Source organism: Cheilinus undulatus, linkage group 8 (assembly GCF_018320785.1).
Source record: "Cheilinus undulatus linkage group 8, ASM1832078v1, whole genome shotgun sequence".
NCBI classification, from domain to species: Eukaryota; Metazoa; Chordata; class Actinopteri; order Labriformes; family Labridae; genus Cheilinus; species Cheilinus undulatus.
The window spans coordinates 2,923,277-2,942,039 of NC_054872.1; the positions used below are offsets into that span (position 1 = coordinate 2,923,277).

At 38.7% G+C, this 18,763-nt stretch overlaps 2 protein-coding genes across 7 annotated transcripts in view; both read right to left on the reverse strand.

Annotated features, from left to right (window-relative positions):
- The window catches only part of LOC121513254 (NLR family CARD domain-containing protein 3-like), a 945,231-nt gene that overhangs the window by 509,454 nt on the left and 417,014 nt on the right, over positions 1-18,763 (reverse strand). The window lies entirely within an intron of this gene.
- LOC121513252 (vacuolar protein sorting-associated protein 13B-like) overlaps positions 1-18,763 on the reverse strand; it is a 481,863-nt gene that overhangs the window by 181,321 nt on the left and 281,779 nt on the right. For all 3 annotated transcript variants that reach the window (XM_041792863.1, XM_041792864.1, XM_041792862.1), the window contains exons 32-34: positions 15,663-15,863; positions 11,232-11,358; positions 7,818-7,961 (exon numbers count right to left, since the gene is read on the reverse strand). In XM_041792863.1, the coding sequence (XP_041648797.1) occupies positions 7,818-7,961; positions 11,232-11,358; positions 15,663-15,863 (472 nt within the window). The remainder of the gene's footprint in view (positions 1-7,817; positions 7,962-11,231; positions 11,359-15,662; positions 15,864-18,763) is intronic.

An 18,763-nucleotide genomic window follows, 5' to 3' on the forward strand; every position in this document is an offset into this window, starting at 1 on the left:
TTGCTGGCACTGTGTGAAAAACCATTGAGTAGTCAAGCCTGACCTACCTCAAAATAAGCTGAAAAAATGTCATAATCCACACCTCTCTGCTCTACATGGGATCAGCGTGAAACCCCAATCTGATGGATGTAATGGAGCTATCATTTAAAGATAATTCAATGTAGGCAACCTCGCCCACGCTGAATGATATCTGCTCTCATCAGTGTTTATTTTGACAGCTATTTTTAATTTTAGTCTTAAGCTGGGCTTACACCAAAAGATTTTCAGTCACAGACTAAAAACTGAAAGTCTTTAGTAAATTTTAGGAGTCTTACTGGAGTGGTAACCTGTTTTATATCAGTCCTTTCCGAGTCTTGGACTTGCGATCATATCAAACACGTTTGATATGATCGCAAGTTGCAGTGACGTAACGCTATCAACAACCAATAGAAACAGGAAACCTGCCAATCAAAACAACCACAAAAGCAGCAGAGCAGCATGGATGAACAAGAAACACCAGCAGTAAAACATCGAGGGTAGAGCAGCTGTAGCCAAAAGCTGCTTCTCCTCCATTTTATAAGTTTCTAATAAGAGCATGATGGGAAAAATTGCATGGTGGTAAAAAAATGCTAAATGAATCTATCAGTGGTCTTGTAAATAGTGACCCTGCAAGATTCACAGTCTTTCTAAAATCTCAGTTTGAGACTAGGCTATGACTAAAAACTCTAAAAACTTGTCTTTAGATGTGAGCAGGTGTGAGCTGATAGTTTTCCAAGAGTCTTTTCCAGATCTTTTCAAAGTCCTCTGATGTATGGGTAGCATTAGTTTTAGTTGTTAAATGAAATGCATTTTAGTTTTAGTCACATTTTAGTAATTTCTATCCTTTTTATTTTTAGTCTGGTTTTAGCCTATAAAAGTCCTCACATTTTAGTCTTTACTTTTAGTCCAATTATTTATTTTCTTGTCTAAATCTGGTACCAAATCATGGTAGTGTGTTCTCTGCACCCTGCTAAACCTGGGGTCCCTGCCTTCTACAGCTGAGAGGCAGAATAGATACAGATGCATTGTTTTTGACAGATTTACCACCAGTGGAGAAGTATCACAGACTTGGAGTGTCCAATGAAAACTACATTACATTTTAGTCTACTTTTAGTCATCTTGACCAAAACTTAACTTGGTTTTTGTCAGTTTTAATCATCACAGATCTATATTTGCTAGTCTCTAGTCTTTGTCATGGAAAAAACCTCGTCAAAAACATTTTTAATCACAGTTTTAGGCTGGCCACACACTAGACGATTATTTAATCTAAAACGATTTTAAAACCGTGGGAGACTACAGTCTCAAACATGTTTGATATTTATGATTCAGGGTCTGGGAGGCTACGACGCGATTTGGAGCAGTAAATTAACCGTGTTGACACCACACACATGCAGACTACTCTGACAAATAATCGTTTGCAATGAGGCTCCAGTCGGTATACGCCCTCACAATCGTCGGGGGGAGGCAAATCTTGCCTAGAATCAGGCTTAAAATCCTGTAGTGTGTGGCTGGCCTGAGTGGACAAAATTAGCACTGGCTCTCATAACATCCCCTGGGTCTGCATCTGGAATAAAACACAGAATCTTCAGTGTTGATTTTGGCAAATATTTAAAACTTAGTTTCATCTTACGTGATCAAATTGTAATGTCTTTTAGTTTTAGTCACACAGTCCTAGGTAATCAAGGTAACGTTTGTTATCATGGTTTTATTCAAAGACATTAACACTGATCTGCTGCACCCCAAAAGCAAACAAAAACACCCCATCCCAGAGAGATTCTTCGTGAAAACAAATGTTTCAAGTACCTCGATGTTTTATCTGCAACAGCTGCAGGCAGTGCTTTTTCATATTGTGGCAGCTTTTTATTATTGCAAAAGAAGTTGAGATGTTCTGAGGCTTTCTGGTGAAACACATTATGCTTCCACAGTGAGTCACTAGGACAAATGTGCTAGAACCATGAAATGACAGAGCTATACTGCTGACATCATATCAAGTAAACTCAGTGCAGAACAATTCTCTGTGGTCAGCTCAGGAACAACTAAAGAACTTTTGGCAGGTGGAAGGCAGGAACACGATTTTTGATTTGCTGACAGTCCATCAAGTTAGTGGATGGTGATTTGTTTCATCATAAAACGTTTGTTAGATAATCCCAAGAAGATTCTGGATTTATTATGGATTTACTTCCCTGGAAAACACTGAAGCACACGGACAAAAATATTCATTCTTTTAATGTAAAGTCTCAAATCAGTGTTTGAATATCACGGAGCAGAGTCAGGAAACATGCATGACATCTGCAAGGGTTACAGTGATTTATCAAAATCTGGCAAAAAGTGGTGATTATGAGATAAAATTGGTTTATAATACAGGATGCTCTGATATTGGTTTATGTTGGCTGTTGCTACTGCTAAATCTTGACTTCCCAGAGGGACGACGGAGTGTTTTCTACAGGATGCCAAAACCCTGGTGAATCAGCTATAAATGCTCTTGGCCCCAACTGTCTTTTATCTGGAAGTTACTCATCAGAGAAAAGGTCAGAGCTGAATGTGGGTTTCTCACGGCCAACCAGACCAACACAATTCAGCCCAAGGCCTCCAGTGGCACCACCAAAATGACACCCTGTCCTTTAAACCCTTAGTTCCAAAGCTTACAAGAAGACTGTGTGCTCTGTTTATAGGAAGTTAGTCTGTTATGGTGGCTGGCTTTAATTTGTTGTACCCCATATGAAGAGGGCTACATAAGAGGTAATGTCATGATCCAGCACCTGCTGGGTTAAAGAGAGACTGGTACAGCCTAGCCTAACCAGAAGACTGCTGCATACTTCTAATGAGCAGATGTGAGTGAGGTAAGGTAACTTTATTGTCCTTTTTTAACAGCCAGTTTGATTAAGGACTTACTTACTGTTGTTTGACCGTACTAAACTCCATCCATCCATTTTCTATACCGCTTATCCCGTTGGGGGTCACAGGGTACTGAAGCCTATTCCAGCTGTCACTGGGCAAGAGGCGGGGTACACCTTGGACTGGTCCAGTCAATCACAGGGCTGACATGTAGAGAAAGACAACCAGGCACGCTCATATTCACACCTACAACCAATTTAGAGTCACCAGTTAACCTAACGAGCATGTTTTTGGTGGTGGGAGGAAGCCGGAGTACCCAGAGAGAACCCATGCGTGCACGGGGAGAACATGCAAACTCTGCACAGAAAGGCGCTGACCGGGAAGCGAACCTTCTTGCTGTGAGGCAACAGCGCTAACCCCTGCGCCGCCGTGCAGCCCCATGCTAAACTCTGGTCTACAAAATTCAAACTGCCACGAATTAAGAATAGCAGAGAATCAAGAGAGCACTGGTGGTGACACCAGTCCTGCAGATGAGAAACTATTCTCAGAAACAACCATCAGCCACCAAAGCATTTACTATAGACTAAAGAATCCCAGCTTTAAACAGCTTTCCTCCATTCACAGCTCTTAACGACCCCATCAACCCAGAGCTCACTGATTTAGCTTGCAGTAACAAATATTTCCAAGCTGATGACTAAGGTGAGGCCTCATCATCCTTATGTACAGGTAGAGCTAGCCTGCTGGCCCTGAATTAATGAGGCTTTTTCAGAGGCCATGCTTTAGAAGCTGGCATGTTCTGAACCCAAAATTAGGTGAGAACAATGAGTTCATCAAGGTAAGTGGTTGTTAATGTCAAAGCATATGGCTTCATCCAATAGCCATACTTCTAATAATCATAGACTACATTAGGGCTGCACAATTTCTGCAAAAATGATAATCATGATTATCCTGATCAATACTGACATCACAATTATTAACCAAAAATATTTCTTGATTTTAGGGTCTACATTTTAATATTTTTCATGCTGAAAAAAACCTGTATCCTGCTACTCACTACTGCCAGGGCTTGACTGAGGCTAAAAAATCTGCTATGATATTTTGGCCACAACAGTCCCTAACAGCAGAACAAATATGACACAGCTTGCCCCTGAACACATCCCCTACTCCACTGCTGGGCTACACAATATGTTTACTTCAGAATAAGCATGTGACTGACAAATAAATGGATCAATATTCATCCTCTTTTAGAACGTACTTTACCAAACGGTGCTCTTGCACTGATGTTACAAGTTGAGCTGACTGAAGTCATGTGCAAATATATATCAATATCATATGGTATATGACACTGATCATCAACTGGTGGCCCAGGGGCCATATCAGACCCCCCAAAGCTTCCTCTCTGGCCCCTGAAAGATCATTAAAATCAGAAAAGGAGGAAAAGAAGATGTTTTGGTTTTAAGAGTATCCTTTTGCTTTAAATGTCTGCAGCTGTTAAATCAATCCCACAAACAATTCAGGTTGAAATAGTTTGAGAATGACTTAACATTTGATCTATTTTACAGATATTTACAGTCATAATCAGTAGATATATAAAAAAAGGGTTAAGGTTGGCAGAAGTGCTGCAAAAATGACCAGATAACGTGGTGAAAAGAGATTAAAATGTGGCAAAAAATGGTTAAAGAGGGAAAAAAGGGGCAAAAGAGTATCATAAATTGGTTAAAAATGACAAAAATAGTTAAAAAAAAAGTTATGAAAATGGGTTAAAATGGGCAAAAATTGAAGAGAAGTGTCAGAAATGGATAAAAGAGTGCCACAAAGGGGATAAAACATGCGGGAAAAGTGGTTTAAAGGGGTTAGGGAATGGCAAAAATTGGGTTTAAGAGTCATAAAGTATCAAAAATGGGTTAAAGTGGCAAAAATACGGCAAAAACAGCCTGGTAAATTAGTGAAGGGAAATAATTGGCAGGAAAGTTGCAAAAGTCGGTTTAAGAATAGCAAAAGTCGGTGAAAAGTGGCAAAAAATTGGCTAAAAGTTGCAACTACTTTTGAAAAAATGTAAAGAAAAGAGGTTAAAAGGTGGCAAAAATAGAAAAAAGTGGCAAAAATGGAAAAAAGTGGCAAAAATGGATAAGAGTGGCACAGAGGGAATGAAACATGCAGAAAAAGTGGTTTGAAGGGATTAAAGAATGGCAAAAATTGTGTTCAAGAGGCAAAAAGGGGTTAAAATGAGTTAATACTGCTGCTAAATCACGGTTGTGGAAGGCCCCTTCTCTGGGATTTTCAGGTGTCTAGCCAACTCTGTTGTCAGGCCTGTCTCCCTGTGGTCTGCTGCATGATAGATAACAGGGATAGAACTCACTGGTAATGCCTAAAAATGTCCTGCATGTTGAAAGAAGATACAAACATGTTAGCCAGACTAAAATATTTATTCAATTTTTGTGTATTTGAAAGTCCGGCCCCCAGAGTTTCTGTCCAGACTAAATCTGGCCCTTGTGCAAAGATACTTGATGACCCCTGGTATATAATCTAACGGGCACATATAATGCAAAAATCACCTTCTCAGGCTTTTCTAACAAAAATCTGTGTCCCTGGTCCGTCCACAATCCACTCAAGTACTAGAAAAATCCATTCCCTCCCCCCCTCTTTCTCCACCTTTCAGAAAATGTGTGCTGAAACAAGCCATTCTCAGTTTCCCCTCATGATGTCATGAGGGGAGTTAGCCCCGCCCCCAGGTTTGGTTGGCCCTCCCCACTTGGAAGAAAGTTCTGCCCTTCTTTCTGGATCAGGAGAGCCACATCTGTAAATCCACAGCCATTTCCTGAGAGGGGTGGAGTCAGGGGCGGAGTCACACAGCTTATAAACATTTAAAGATACAGACACAGAAACAGCTCGTTCTGAAAAGGGCTGAAAAGACATGCAAACATCCAATACTGGAGTGTTTTTTCAGCAACAAACTTCACAGACATGTTTTGGAGACCTTTGAGATTAATATAAACCTGTCTTAAAAAGGTAAATTATGTCCCCTTTAAAGAAGTTAATGTATTTTAAAAATCAAGTGGACGACTGTGTAGAGTTGTCTGAGGTCAGGGCACATATTTAAACTTAAATAACCACCAATAACTGTGTTTCTGTGACCGTGGGAAGGTCAGAATCACCATTGCCTTTAAAATCAAATTAATTGTCCTGGCCAAGACTTCACATATCCTGTCCAACAGCGAGTAATCGGTCTGAAAATAATGAAAGAGGCTGTTCAGCAGACCTGACACTGCTTAGACACCTGACCTCTCTCCGCCATGCTTACTGGAGGGAGACCCTGCCTTATCATGTGTTTATTGATCGTTTAAAGGAGAAGAATTTAGTCCTTATCAGTGGCCTGCAGTGGACTACGATATTAGCATCAAGCATCAAAACAAGACAGAACACAAGGGAAGGTAGAACTTCCTCACAAGAACCAACATCTGCAGTCTTTTGTGGTGTAATGTCAGCCCACTTAGCTTTATCCCACTCCCTGTACTCTTCTCCTCCCTGTGCCATTTCCGTCTCTATTACTCAATTTGTCACGACAGCTGGTAAATATTTTTTATATTGTTTTCCATTATAGAGCTTTATTAAGTGGTCAGACAGGGTGAATGGCGCCTGGGAGCTCCCTGTCCTGTAAACAATAGAGAGGGTCCTGAGAGCTACAGCTGAGCGCGGCACAGTAAACTCAGATTACATTAGAGAAATGCTCTTAGTGAGTAAATATTTAAATGTGTGGAATTTACCCGAAATAGCCCGGGGCAAATGTCGGAGCGCTGTTTCAGGAAAACCTTGGTGATAGAGTTTTTTTAAACTAGACTGGCACAGCCCCATGCAGGGTTTGGGAAATGTGGGGAAGTGCTAGTTCATGATCATTTCAGCGTGACAGATTTGTTTTAGTGCCAAAGCCTGTGTGCTTGTTTTTTGAGTGTGTGTGCACAAGTGTGTTCATTTATGAGAACAGCTCATAAATTACATTTCGCACATTAAATTCTTATTTAAAAATACACCGAAAAGTGAACAGACACAATCTATTGACAAAAAGATCTATAAACTAGGCCACTTCAGTTTATCAAACAATTATCATCTGAAAATGAAACTCTATATAAACACACTATCATATATATCATCGCTGTAGGGTCAAAACCTCTTATCTCCAAATAACAACTTCTCAGGAAATAGAAAAAATGCTTTTTCACTTTATTTAACACTGAGCTGTCATCGTGCTTTTTTTTAAATGGAGATTTCTTAAACCCACTGACAGATGTAGAGGCAATCACTTATAAAAAATATAAATAATGAAAGATGGGGATAAGAGGTTGTGGCCAGATAAAGGTATGTATGTACCCTTTACATTATTTTTGTCATTTTTATTTTATTTTATTTTAATCTATCTTATCTTTTCTTATCTTATTGTATTTTATTTACTGTTTTATTTTTTTTATTGTGTTTTATTTTATTATATTCTATTTTATCTTATTTTATCTTATCTTATTTTATTTTATCTTATATTATTTTATTTCATTTTATTTAATTTATTCTATTTAATTATATTTTATATTATTTTATATTATTTTATTAACTTTATTTTATATATTTTATTTTATTTGATCTTATCTTATTTTATAGTATTTTATCTTATTTTATCTTATCTTCTTTTTTTATTCTATCTTATCTTTTTTAAATTTTATTTATTTACTCTTTCATTTTTCATATTTATAAGGGTGTTTTGTGTACAGTGTACATTCTTTGTGTATTAGGTAATACAACATTATTTATATCACAAGTCTTCTTGTTTATATTGTAATATATTTATATTTTTATACTTTTTAGTCTTTTATAGACTTGACTAAAGAAGCAACGCACAAAAATTCCAGTGTACCTGTACGGCCCTGTACCTGTGCAAATGGCAAACATCTATTCTGTTAAGTGAATAAAGTTCCTACCTCAGCACTCTTCTCCGGAGCTTCCATCCACACCATGTTGTCTTTGAGAAGCTGCTGAAGGAGTTGAACCTGGGCAATGCTGAGGTAGAAATCCAGACTGCTGGTCACATTTACCTCCAGAGAGTGGCCACACACCACCACCTCCTAGACCAAGAGGAGAGAGAGGGCAAAGGTTAAATGAAAAGTGAAACTTAAGAAAAGCACACACCCAAGAGCATTTGATGACTAATAACCATCTGAATTAGTTTTCTTTTGTTCTTTCTGTAAAAAACTGTTTATAACTCCATGTATTACTATTTCTTGTATGTTCTCCTTGTTTTTAAGAGTAAGATAAGATAAGATAATCTTTGACGTCCCGTAGGGACATTTGTCCTGGACTCTGTCCCACAGTTACAAAATCAACAAATACACACATAAAGATCATACAGAACATATTGAACACATAACATCACATCCTGTAGCAGCAGCATATCCATCTAACTATTTTCTAAATCTACATAAAAGCAAACATCTGGCAGCAGTGGCAAACAAATCAGTAGCACAGCAAATTTTATTGTACAATGTGCATTGAAAATAAAGGGTATTCTATTCTATAAGGAGTGATTTTTACCTTCATGTCTTGCATTTCTCCTCTTTTTTTTTTAAAGATTGTTTTATTAGCAATTGCAAAACACACAAATAAAATCTACTGCTGGCATATACAGTTTTTTCATGTTTCCAACAAAAAAACAAAACAAGTAAACATATGAGAGGTTAAAGGAAATGAACAACAATAATGATTTTAAGAATAACATTAATTAAATCAAATGACAAAATAATAATAATAATAAATTTTAAAAAAGAACTAAAGCACATTCAACATAATAATAATAATACTAATAAAAATATATATGATAAACTAATAATAAAAGTGTGCTTATAAAAAGTAAAACAATTAAATAATAAAATATAATAATTAAGATGACAAATATAGAACAAAACCAGAAGAATATTTAAATAATATTAAATACACACATGCATACAAGACCAATATGCATCATCTAAAGTGATGTCTTTTGCAGTCAGTGTTATAACTGCAGTGAACGGCATTTCTCCTGTTTTACAGGTAAAAGTTTTGGCTGATGTCACTGTCAATCAGAACCGCTTCCTCTGTTGGAAATGTTAGCTTTTGTGTAGCAGGACAGAAAACACAGTCATTAAAATAAGGCTATAAAAAACAAATAAGGTCAGAGGTTGGCTTTCCTTACATTTCTATACTGTATGCCAGCCAAAGCCCAGGTTCCCTCAGTGGTGGAGGTGAAAATGAAGAGGGATCTCTTAATAATGAGAGATCCAACATGCATTTCAGCTACACATGAACATGAGAAGGAGAGGTGCTGCAGAGCCTCCTAAATACAGACACTATTAAATTCAATGTTTAAATTTATGTTAATCTGTTTTAAGAGCATACGTATATGTATATGGTATAACAATGCATGTGATTGTTTTGGTCAGTTTTCAATAGTAGTCTGTTGCTTCAAATAAAGCCTGCAGAGTTACACAAGTCAAGATCCTGACCTCATAATAACAAAATTCTCAGAACTATGAGATCATTTTATTGTCATTACCAGATAAGAGTTCCTTTTTTATTTTCCTAAGTAAATACGACCTGCAGTTAGGAGTTCACTGTAAAAATCTGTAAACACTGTGCAAATCCTGTTTGCACTGGTACTGAAAAGTAATTTCTAAGGGAGTTAAATGCAAGTGTGTGTTCAAGCTATGAATTAGCTGTTAGTCATTGTCAAGGGGCACATTAGCGTGGGCAGATGAAGCATCAATGAAGGAGGAAAGAAGCTGTGCCAGAAAACATCAGCTGTATAAGCAGAGAGGTTTGAACTCTGCGGGTCAAAAGCCGACGTTACACAGAGGGCGAGCCGAGGGATTCCTAATAAGGAAGTCACTGAAGGAAGCCAAACATAAATTTGTCTGACATCCTCATAATCAACGTCTATTTTCATACAGGCATCAAACTTTAAAAACAGGAGTTGAAATCATGAATAGGGAGGTCAACATCAGAGGGCGAAAGTTCCAAGTTTAGGCAAACTTAAAAAACAAACAAAACAACTGCTGGTTAAATGTCACAGAAAATCTTGGTTTAGAGAAAATTCTAATAAAACTTCCTCCATCAGAAATGATATTTCATTAATACTAAACATCAAGAGATACTAAATCACATGTTTCATATTTTCATTATATTTGCTGTCATTTGCATACATTATAGAAAAGTGAAATGTTAGATTAATAAAATTCTGTTTTTGAATTCATACAGACTTCTGGTTTAATTTCATTTACCATTATTACTATTATTATCAGGATTATTTTTCTCTGCACATAACTCCCCATACTGATCATAACACTCCAGTGAAGTGTTACTCGAACCTGCTTAACCCAAGAGTCAAACTGTTGAAAAAACCGTTGCAAGAGTTGGCAAAGAGTTTAAGGTGACAAAAACCACTTGAAATAGCAATACAAATAAGTTAAAGGTGGCAAAAATGGTTCACATGGTTCGCAAAAAATGAGAGAAAAGTGACCTAAATGGGCAAAAAGCAGTCAAAGTGGCAAAATAGGGCAAAAAAAATAGGAAACACGAGGTATTCAATGGCAAAAGGTACCTCAAATGGGAAAAAATGGTGACAAGGGGCAAAAATGGGATAACCATGGCTAAAATAAGTTGCAAAATAGGGCAAAAAAACAGGAAACAAGGGGTACTTCGTTGCAAAAGGTACCTTAAATGGGAGAAAAGTGGCAAAAAATGGTGAAAAGGGACAAAAATGGGAAAAAAGTTTAAAAAAGAAGTGGTAAATATGGGCAAAAAAGTAGAAAAAAGTGGTTCTTAATGGCAATGACAGCTTAATGGCAAAAAAATGTGAAAAAGGGCAAAAATGGGATAAATGGGACGATTAAGTTTGACAATAAAAGCCTTCTGTATAAGTCTGGGAAACAAATTAATTAATGTGATTAATTTCTGAGGTCAAAGTTTCCCTTTTCTGAGGTTTTCTGGGGAAAAATATTTCTAATTAAGACATAAAAGAGCCACATGTTGAGTATCACTGCTCTAACATCACAACAGTTCTCCTTCTGAAAATCTTTGCTATAGGCCTCCAGAAGTCTGTATTGCTGCCTTAACAACTTTTTCTTGTATATTTTTTTTTGTATTTGTACTTTTATTTTATTATTCATTTTTATTATTACTATATTTACAATGTTTATTATTATATATTCCAATATTATGAATATATATCAATAGATATACAATTTTATTTATTGTTTTTACCCCCCCCCATCTCTCTCTGTCCCTCATGTACCACTTGAATATAACTCGTCTGTCTTGTTATTTCTCACCAATAAATACATAAATAAAATAAAAATACAGACCTCTGGTTGCCCACACTCCAGGGACTGATTCTTGCTGAAGATGATGGCTGGGGCCGCAGTGATCCGCACCGAGAAGTCAGTCAGGATGGGTGTCAGGATGGCCCTCCTCTCCTGGTGCCTTCTGATGCTGAGCAGATGATAAATACAAAACCAATGTTTGAAAAACAATATTCAGATGGGTTAGATCAGGGGTTCTCAATTTTTCAGCCCGCGACCCCCAAAATAAAGGTGCCAGAGACCAGGGACCCCCACTGTACCTGAAAGTGGCAGAACACGGTCATGCAGGGGCCCAGACAAACTGGGGGCCAGCAAAATCATGGTCCATTGTAAAGTTAAGCCGTGGTATTTTAGATTTAACCTAAATAATCACCACTTTTTTCAAGGAAACAAATTTTAATCATTTTTGTAGTAAGTAGCTCTCTTAAAATGTTAAAAATAGCTAAAATGTGTTAATAATGGCAAAAAATGGTGGGAAAGGTGGTGAAATTAGATTTAAAAGTAGAAGAAATGGCTTAGAAATGCCAAATATTTGGAGAAAGTGGCTAAAAATAACCCAAAAATGGCAAAAAAAAGGTTAAAGTGGTAAAAATGGGCATATTGAGTGGTAAAAGGGGATTGAAAAGTGGCTGAAATGGTGTTAAGTGGCAAAAATAGGTGGAAATTTGGTGAAGTTACATGAAAAATTGGTATAAAGTGGCAAAAAGGGTTAGCTAGGGAAAAAAAAGAAACTGGCAAAAAATGGGCATATCAAATTGTAAAATGTGGCTTAAAAAGTGGTTAAAGGGGTTAATAGTGGCAATAATGTGTCAACAGAGCCAACAATAGGCAGAGTTGCAACATTTGTGTTAGAAGTGGCAAAAACAGGCAGAAAAAAAGTGGTGGAAAGAGTTTCAAATGACAAAAATGGGTTATAAGTTGCGGGAGCGCAGATGGTCGAGTGGTTTAAGGCACCACCCACGTACACGGGCGGCTCAGGTTTGAATCCGGCCCGTGGCCCTTCACCGCGTGTCTCTGCCCACTCTCTTCCCTGTTTCCTAGTCTATCCACTGTCCTTACTCTATCAAATAAAGGCACGAAAAAGGCCCAAAAATAAATAAAAAAATGGGTTATAAGTTGCAAAAATTTGTTAAAATGGGCAAAATTGGGGGGAAAAAGTGATAAAAACAGGTTAGAATTAAGCAAAATTGGTGTAAAGTGGCAACAGTGTCATTCAAAAGTGTTCTTTGTTTCTTACGGCTTCTGGAGACCCCCTCTCAGTGTCTCATGACCCCCAATGGGGTCCCGACCCCAACACTGAGAACCCCTGGGTTAGATAATCTGTACGTTGCTTTTGATAATCTTTTTAAAACATGAGTAAAACTCATTCATTATGATTTTAATGATGGTTCTCTGTTGGCATCCAAAAATAAATAACATATTTAAGATTAAAGAATACATCAGAAGCTTATAGCCAGGACACATCTTTTAAACTTTCTTTGATTTTTAAATCTAAACCAGGAGGAAGAGAAGACAAATAAAAGACTCCAGAGTTGTTGGTGCTCCATCAGCCTGGCCTGAGAAACTTTCCTAAAACTTTTAAAATTCTTCATTAAATCTTATTTTAGCAGGTCGCATGGATCCAGTATATTACATAGACTTAGTCTGAGAAGTCTCAAAAACATGTTCAATTACAAACCCTCTGAAATCAACTCTCAGTTTCACTAATATTCATTTCCACAATCAAGCCATACTTGTGAAAACATTTGGCACCAGAAAAAAATATACAAGCGGGCCATATAAGGCGGTGTAAATCGCCACATCTGCTGCTATTAAAACAATCAAGTGGTACAGCTTTCAATATTTACAGTTGGCCAAGATTATAAAAGGCCCAGTTTCTAGGTGGCCTTTAGTACAATGCTTAACTGCAGCCAATATCATATTCACTTCTGCAACACAAATGTGTATTGCCAGTGCCCTTAAGGGATTATTTTCTGACACATTTCTTTGCCTGGAGAGTTTAGGGGAGGCCTAATTCGGAGGTAAAATGATCTGTGAGGCCAATTGGTGTTGGCTAATCTCCCCTCAGACAGGGATTGAAACAATGAGTGTCTCGTTGCAGGGGACAGGTGCTATCATTCACCAGCATGGAGGCCTGCAGCTCGGCTTACCAGTTATATGGGTTCATCTGACTGGGCGAGAAAACTCTCCCGTGTGTGTGTGTGTAGGTGTGTATATGTGTGTGTGGTACCGAGCATAACAGAGTAACTCTGCGGTCACCAAATACAGTCTTTACAGTACAAACAGTATTTTAAAGAAGTTAGAGTATGGCTTCACAGAGATCTTCAATGATATCTTAAATGCTAAAGACACCAAAGAATGTTGTGTTGCACTTCTTTAGGTTCATCTGAGGCCTTCTGTACAATCGTCCACTCTGTTCTTCCACAGAGGCTGGCTGATAAAGTTTTACCTCAAAACATTTCAGTGGTTTGAAATTACTTGAGCAGCAGTAAGTTAAAATAGATGGTCTACTGTCTAAATGTTAAAGTTTTCAAAATGATGCCCAGCAAAGGGTTTATACTAGCCATGCAGTCTCCATTTGCAAACGTTTGTGATCCTAAACGGGTCGTTCAATGACTCTCTCATTGACTTCAAGAGTGGTACTGATGGATGCCACCTTTGCAGTAAGAAGGTTTGGGAAATTTCACCCCTGCTGGATATTCCATTGTCAACGGTGATAATATTAGAAAGTGGAAGCATTTAGGAACAACAGGAACTCAGCCAGGAAGCAGACGCCACATAAAACAGCAGAGCGGGGTCAGCACAAAAGTCAGCAACGCTTTGCTGATCCCAGAACTGTGTGGTGGTGGGAGCTTCATGGGATGGGTTTCCATGGCCTAACAGCAGAATTCAAGCCCCACTTCACCTTGTCCAACGCCAGGTGTTGGATGGAGTACAGCTCACCAACACTGAACCGTGGAGGGATGAAATATGCTTCTCTGTTTCAGGGGTTCTCAACGTTGGGGTCGGGACCCCATTGGGGGTTGCGAGACACTGAGAGGGGGTCTCCAGAAGCCTTAAAAAAATTAAGTACACTTTTGAATGACACTATTGCTACTTTACACCAATTTTGCCTAATTTTAACTTGTTTTTATCACTTTTTACCACCAATTTTGCCAAATTTAACTCATTATTGCAACTTATAACCCATTTTTTTTTATTTTGAACCCTTTCCACCATGTTTTATCTGCCCGTTTTGCCACTTTTAAAAACAAATGTTTTAACTCTGCCTATTGTTGGCTCTGTTGACACATTATTGCCACTAGCCATTATTGCCCTTATCTCCAGTGAAGGCCAATCTTAATTGTGGACAATGATATGCTTGCAACTGTGAGGCAACAGTTCGGGGAAGGCCCTTTGAGTCTGTGTCTTCTTATAAATATCTTGGATTCTTGATTGATGATTCTTTGACTTTTAAACTACACACTGACCAAGAAGTTAAAGTTGTGGCTTGGATCTATTTCAGAAGTAAATCCTGTTTTTCATTTACTGTGAAGAATAGGCTTGTTGCTGCCACTTTTCTGCCTTTAACTGATTATGGTGATGTTTCATACATGCTGGCATCTTCTCAATGCCTTAAATCTTTAGATACTGTGTACCACGGGGTATGAGGTTTATAACCAACCTTAAGTCCTTAACTCATCATTGTACTCTGTATGATCGAGTTCATTGGCCTTCTTTATCAAAGCGTAGGCTAAATCATTGGCTTATCCTTATTTATAAGGCCATATTAAATCTGCTTTCATCATAATTGTATGATCTTATTCATGTGAAAAGTTCTGGCAGTTACAGTCTTCGCTCTGTGACTCAGTCACAAGACTTATTTTTCCTCTCTGTTCCCAAAGTCCGTCTTGAAATGGGTAAAAGGAGTTTCAGGTACGCGGCTCCTGCAGCCTGGAATCTGCTGCAGGAGACTCTTTGTCTTGGGGAGCTGGTCTCTTCAAATCTTTTTAAAAGTAGACTGAAGACACTGGAGAATGATGCTTCAAGTTGCAGATGTTTTGACCCATGATGTTGTGCTCTGTGATTCTGGATTTGTTTGAACTGTTTTTATAACTGTTATATTTCATGTCTGTAACTCTGTTCATTGTGCTGCTGCCTGTCTTGTCCAGGACACTCTTGTAAATGAGATTATTGAGCTCAGTGAGGTTTTCCTGGTTAAATAAAACCAAATAAATAAATATGCCAACATGACTGTGTCCCAGTGACAAAGACAGACTATAAAGACATGGTTTGATGAGTTCAGTGTGCAAGAACCTGACTGGCCTGAACAGAGCCCTGACCTCAACCCCATCCAGCACCTTTGGTTTGAACTAGAAAGAGGATTAGAGGACTGTCCAGATGATGCAGAATTTGGGGGTTAGACTAAAAATGAAAGAAGAAATTTTTCTAGACCTGCTGGCCATGTTCCACTCCAAGGCTGGGTTCTGGGTGCTTCTCTCACTCTCCACTGACATTCCTTTGTTTCCTTCTTTCTCTGGCTTGAGCTGCTTCCACTGAGCCGTGCCGATGTTGATGGACTGTAGGTCAATCTGATACTGACGGTCCTCCACTTCAGAGCCAGGGTCACGCAGGATGCCCAAGTTTAATGCACGCCTGGAGGAAAGAGAGAGAGGGATTTAGTACAGTCACTCCAATCAGGTGAGCCTTTACACACATATATATACACTGCATTCCAAATTATTATGCAGATTATATTTTTCCTTCATTTTCCAAAATAGTTCACGCAAATGACAGTCAGTATAATTTTCAAGTCATCAAGCATTAAAAATTCAATCAAAGCTATTTCAATCAAAATCATCTTAACAGGCCAAGTTCCATGTTAACATAGGAGCCCTTCTTTGATATCACCTTCACTATTCTTGCATCCATTGAACTTGTGAGTTTTTGGAGAGTTTCTGCTTGAATTTTTTTGCAGGATGTCAGAATATCCTCCCAGAGCTGCTGTTTTGATGTGAACTGCCTCCCACCCTCATAGAGCTTTAGCTTGAGGATGCTCCAAAGGTTCTCAACAGGGTTGAGGTCAGGGGAGGATGGGGGCCACACCATGAGTTTCTCTCCTTTTATGCCCATAGCAGCCAATGACACAGAGGGATTCTTTGCAGCATGAGATGGTGCATTGTCATGCATGAAGATCATTTTACTACAGAAAGCACAGTTCTTCCTTCTGTACCATGGAAGAAAGTGGTCAGTCAAAAACTCTATTTTCTTTGCCGAGGTCAGTTTCACACCTTCAGGGACCCTAAAGGGGCCTACCAGCTCTCTCCTCATGATTCTGGCCCAGCACATGACTCCGCCCCCTCTTTGCTGACATCGCAGCCTTTTTGGGACATGGTGGCCATCCACCAACCATCCACTACTTCTCCATCTGGACCATCCAGGGTTGCACGCACTCATCAGTCAACAAGACTGTTTGAAAATGAGTCTTCATGTATTTCTGGGCCCACTGCAACTGTTTCTGCTAGTGAGCATTGGTTAGGGGTGGCTGAATAGTAGGTTAATGCATGACTGCAAGCCTCTGGAGGATCCTACACCTTGAGGTTGGTGGGACTCCAGAGGCACCAGCAGCTTCAAATACCTGTTTGCTGCTTTGTTATGACATTTTAGCAGCTGCTCTTTTAATCCCATGAATTTGTCCGTCAGAAACCTTCCTCATTATGTCTTTATCTGCACGAACCCGTCTGTGCTCTGAATCAGACACTAATTTCTTCACAGTATGATGATCACGATTAATTTTTTTTAATGAAATATGTAATTTTTTCATTCCTTGTCCAAGGCATTACACTATTTGAGGCTTTTCAGCAGCAGACATCCTTTTTCTTTCCCATATTGCTGAAACCTGTGGCCTGCTTTATAATGTGGAACGTCCATCTTAAGTAGTTTTCTTAAATTGGGCTCACCTGGCAAACTAATGATCACAGGTGTCTGAGATTGATTTCAGTGATCCAAAGAGCCCTGAGACACAAAACCATCCATGAGTTTAACTGAAAAACAAAAAACTGATTATGACACTAAAAAAACAATTTGCATAATAATTTGGAACGTGGTGTAAAGAGCAGAAGGCAGCGCTCAGTATACTGGTGTCCTGGTCTTATGTAGACACAACCTTAAAACTGACTTAATTTGTAATATTGCTAATAAGTGCTTTATTAACCTGAGGTTAAAGGTTTATTTCTAAAGATAGCACAGCCTCTTTACTCAGTCAGTCAGGCTGGAGATAAATAATTCCTTGTAAAGCTCGTTTTTATTCCATCCCATCACAGGCAGCAGTCCTTGTGCCTCTGGTTGGACAGTACAGTCGTCTGAAGACCGTGGCTCTCCGCTGCCTCTCTGTTACTATTTCTGTCTCAAAAAGCACAGGACCTCTCGGTATAAACACACTGTAATATGATAAAAGAGATGTAGAGATATGAGAGGATTGGGTAATGTGTCTCTGTAGTTTTGCTGTAAAAGTACAGAGAGCAAACACCGTCCCATCAGAGCCAAGAAAAAGTGATGTCATCTACCCTGCCTTTGAGAGACAATATCCTGACAAATTCACAAGGCAAAGGAATAATCAAAATTCAACATCTGCATATGACATCAGAGCTGTTGCTTTGTTATGATATGTTTATTTGTGCTGGTGAATTCAAATGAGAGCTTAAATGGTATAAATAAGGGCCTAAAATGGCTGCAGATGTGGCAGCAGTAAGAGTAGTTCTATTTGTTTTCAGGAACGTCAATGGCAATTTTCATACAGCGTTTTCCTCCCTTAGCTACACTGGGACGGCCTGAACAAGAGCGTGATGTTATGACAATACGCAGCAAATACAAAAGCAATGGAAATGGGAGATCAGAGCTCCATAACTGGATTAAGCTGGGTTTGTTGACATACAAATAAGTGAAAAAGATCCTTAATCAACATTTGGAACCACATTTATCAACAGAGTATACCATAAATCAAACAAAGAGCCCTGTAAAATTTGGGTGGGATGTGTCAGTCTAGATTCATTAGGGCTGTTGTAACACTACCTCCATCACCCTCCCCAACCCTCAACTGTATTTTTCACATTACACAAACCACAGTTGCCTCATACGCTTTCCAAATTATCTCTTAACTTCAGCTCACTGAGGAGACTCCTTTATTCATGATCAGCATCACATGGACGTCTGCGGAGCTGCAGGGTCAACTCCAGTGACATAAATAAATATGATAAACATTTGTCTTGGTAATGCAGCCAGTGGAAACTGGTGTGATTTAATATCAAAAAATATTTCAGCCAATCGCAGGAAACTAGAGTCCTTCATTTCTGACAAATGAGGAGGGGAGGAATTTTGGAAGTTCCCCTTGGGTGCAATAATAATTGAAGCCAGATTTTCTTGTTATACATGTGGGGAGAAAACACTGGCGGTTTGACATATTTGATTGGTCATGTGAAGACCACACTGCTTGGCCAAGAGGAATCAGAAAATGCCTTGGGAAAGCACGGCACTCACACTACCCACCGTATACAATG